This window comes from Phalaenopsis equestris, unplaced genomic scaffold, assembly GCF_001263595.1.
Source record: "Phalaenopsis equestris unplaced genomic scaffold, ASM126359v1 Scaffold000002, whole genome shotgun sequence".
Classification (NCBI taxonomy): domain Eukaryota; kingdom Viridiplantae; phylum Streptophyta; class Magnoliopsida; order Asparagales; family Orchidaceae; genus Phalaenopsis; species Phalaenopsis equestris.
The window spans coordinates 17,247,514-17,250,764 of NW_018164444.1; the positions used below are offsets into that span (position 1 = coordinate 17,247,514).

The 3,251-nt window shown below is 43.2% G+C and overlaps 1 protein-coding gene across 1 annotated transcript in view; it reads right to left on the bottom strand.

Annotated features, from left to right (window-relative positions):
• Positions 1-2,678: 2,678 nt before the first annotated feature.
• LOC110032761 overlaps positions 2,679-3,251 on the bottom strand; it is a 3,037-nt gene continuing 2,464 nt past the window's right edge. The window contains exon 3 of the mRNA XM_020736546.1: positions 2,679-3,176. Within this exon, the coding sequence (XP_020592205.1) occupies positions 2,679-3,176 (498 nt within the window). The remainder of the gene's footprint in view (positions 3,177-3,251) is intronic.

Sequence of the window (3,251 nt, forward strand, 5' to 3'; positions counted from 1 at the left end):
GTCCGCGGTGGCTAACAACAGTCGATGACGGTCGGCGGTAGTTGACAAAGGTCAGCGGTGATCGGCTGCGTTCAAACGGTGGTGTGGTCGACGGCGATCGACGATGGCGAGGATGATCTTGGACTTGAACTCCTTCTCAAAGCCTCAAGTTCTCTCTTAAGCCTCTCCTTCATGTGAGGGGTGAGGCTCTATTTATAGTGTTTTGAGTGCAATTAATGCAGGAATATGAACCATTTTGATCGGACGGTCCGGAGAGCTTCCCTTGATCAGATGACGTTTGATGGACATTTGAGTGCCTTAACGATGTCAGAATTGAGCAATCTTGGGCTCGTTGGATTTGTCTTTTTGAGATGTTCGATTCGATTATAAACTCGCTAGATTCGACATCTGTTTGACCTTTCAAATGCCTCCCAAAATCCTGTAGTAGTGGTTTAATGACTTGATTCGAGCCTGATTTGACTCGGATTGGACTAACTTTTATATCATTAGGTCTGTTTCATCGAGCCGATTAGTTTGACTATAATTTTGTTAAAATCGGAGTTTCGGATGACTCGTAATCGAAGTTTGAATGTTTGTGCTCAAAATATTGCATCGAGATTCGTGCTGGATTATGATAATTTGTTGGTGGCGTATCAGTTGCCCCCTACTTTCGGACGATTTTAATTTCTTCGTCCGAAAATATCAAGATGTATAAACTTTTCATTTTATAAGTCATAAAAAAATATAAATAATTTATTATCATTTATATGCATATAAGACTATTGTTTATCCTTTATAAATAAAGAAGTTGAGTATAGCTCAGTTGATGAGTGTCTTTTGTCATTCATAAGTAGTGGGGGTTCAAATTCCACCAAAAACGAAAATAAATATCTTTTTACCAGCTCAAAACCTGACCCGTGGATCCAGAAAACGCGACCCAAACGTGATCCAACGGGTCATGCGAGACCCGACGGGCCAAGAGAGGAATTTGAAGCGGGTCACGGAGGATTAATTAAAGCAGGAATTTGAATGGTTAAAGAAGAATTTGAACAAAAAATTCATGCAGATTTTTAAAATTAAAACGGTAGAATTTGAAAAGTCAAATTAAATGGAAAATGAAATGAAAAGTTCTATTTTTATTTTTTTATAATTTGAGCTATAAAAGCAGAATTTGAAAGACCAAGGTAAAATGAATATGAAATGAAAAGTTTTATTTTTTATTTTTTATAATTTGAGCAATAAAAGCAGAATTTGAAAGGCCAAAATAAAATGAATATGAAATGAAAAGTCTTTTTTATTATTATTATATATATTTTTAATAGTGTGTATTTAATGTTATGTCTCATATCATGCCTATAAATAGAAGCATTGGATGAGGGGAAAAATCACAAGTGAAGAGGAGAAGAAAATTATCCGGCGTTACGGAGAGTAGTTGCGGCGGAACAAAGTGTTGTGGAGAAGAGTTGCGGTGAAGCGGAATAGTTGCGGCGACGAGGCAGAGAGTTGCGACGAAGCGAAGAGTTGCAGAGAAAAGTTACGAAGAGGAGTTGCGGCGAAGCGGAAAGTTGCGGTGCAGAGTTCCAACGAAGAGTTGCAGCAAAGTGTTGCGGTGCAGATTTGCGGCGAAGTCTTGCGGTGCAGATTTGCGGCGAAGTCTTGCGGGCTCGTTGCGGCAAAGCGGAACGTTGCGGTGCAGAGTTCCGGCGAAGAGTTGCAGCAAAGTGTTGCAGTGCAAGTTCCGGCGAAGTGTTGCGGCAAAGATTTGCGGCAAAGAGGAAAGTCGTCCCCGTCCTGCGAAGCAGGCAAGCAACGGGATCTTCTTTCTCGTTGCGGCAAAGAGGAAAGACGGGGCGAAGAGGAAAGTCGTCCCCATCCTGCGTAGCAGACAAGCAACGGGGTCTTCTTTCTCGTTGCGGCGAAGAGGAAAGACAGGGCGAAGAGGAAAGTCGTCCCCATCCTGCGTAGCAGACAAGCAACGGGGTCTTCTTTCTCGTTGCGGCGAAGAGGAAAGTCGTCCCCGTCTTGCGTAACAGGCAAGCAACGAGATCTTCTTTCTCGTTGCGGCAGGTTGTTGCGGCGACACGACGCGTTGCGGGGAAGAATTGCAGCGACGCGACGCGTTACAGTGGTACGTCGCGGCGATGTGTTGCGGCTTGATGACTCGTTGGATGAAGCATCGTGGTGGTGCAACACATTGGATGTCCAATGTCACATAAAAAGGTTACCTTGGAGATAAATCATCAATGACCTTTGACTAGATTGAGGCTATGCATTATAATATTACTTGATGATGTTAATTTGTATGAGAGGAGCCAACGAAAGTCCACTGAGGACTTATTAACCCATTCAAGGTTGTTTATAGAGCTTTGCTCGCTCATGAACCTGTGTGGAAGGGATCATGTGTAGTCCACTAAGGACTGTTAACCTATCCAGGGTTGTTTACCGGAGTTAAAACTCTACGATGTTAACCCATATAGAAGAGGTTAGATCAAAATCCCCTTGGAATGATCGTTCTCTGACTAAGATACAACCAAAGTTGTGTTTTTCTCGGGTCAAGAGCATGATATAACTCGTTCATGAGCCTTTGTACTTTATAAAGATATTTTTATATATAGGAAAGTAAGTGAATAATACTTAAGATATATTGATTATGCATGAGTTGCAATGTAATAACATATGTGGATTACATGATTGGAGTATTACTGATAATACTTGCGAAGATTTTCTGCATTCCAAGTCCGGGGCAGAATTTTCCCATCTGAATCCTTGAGTTTGAAGGTTCCAGGCTTGATCATGGTAGCCACGATATATGGGCCTTCCCAGAGAGGAGATAGTTTATTGCGTTGGGGACCATGACCGGCGGCTTCAATGCTACGCAAGACCAGGTCACCGACGGAGATCGGTCGAGGTTTGACTCTTCGGTTGAAGTAGCGAGCAACTCTTTGGCGGTAGGAAGCAGCTCTGAGGTGGGACACATCGCGTATTTCCGGGAGAAGATCCAACTGTTGTCGGAGCTTTTCTTCATTGCTTTTCGAGTCGAAAGTCTTGACTCGGGGGTTTGGAATTCCGATATCAACGGGAATGACAGCCTCGGTGCCGAAACACAGGTTATATGGAGTTTCTCCAGTTGGAGTACGCGAAGTTGTGCGATAGGCCCAAAGGACGTTGTGCAGCTCTTCTACCCATTGCCCCCCAGCCTTCTCAAGTCGAGTTTTCAATCCTTTGAGCACAGTACGATTCGTCACCTCTGTTTGTCCATTTGTTTGGGGGTG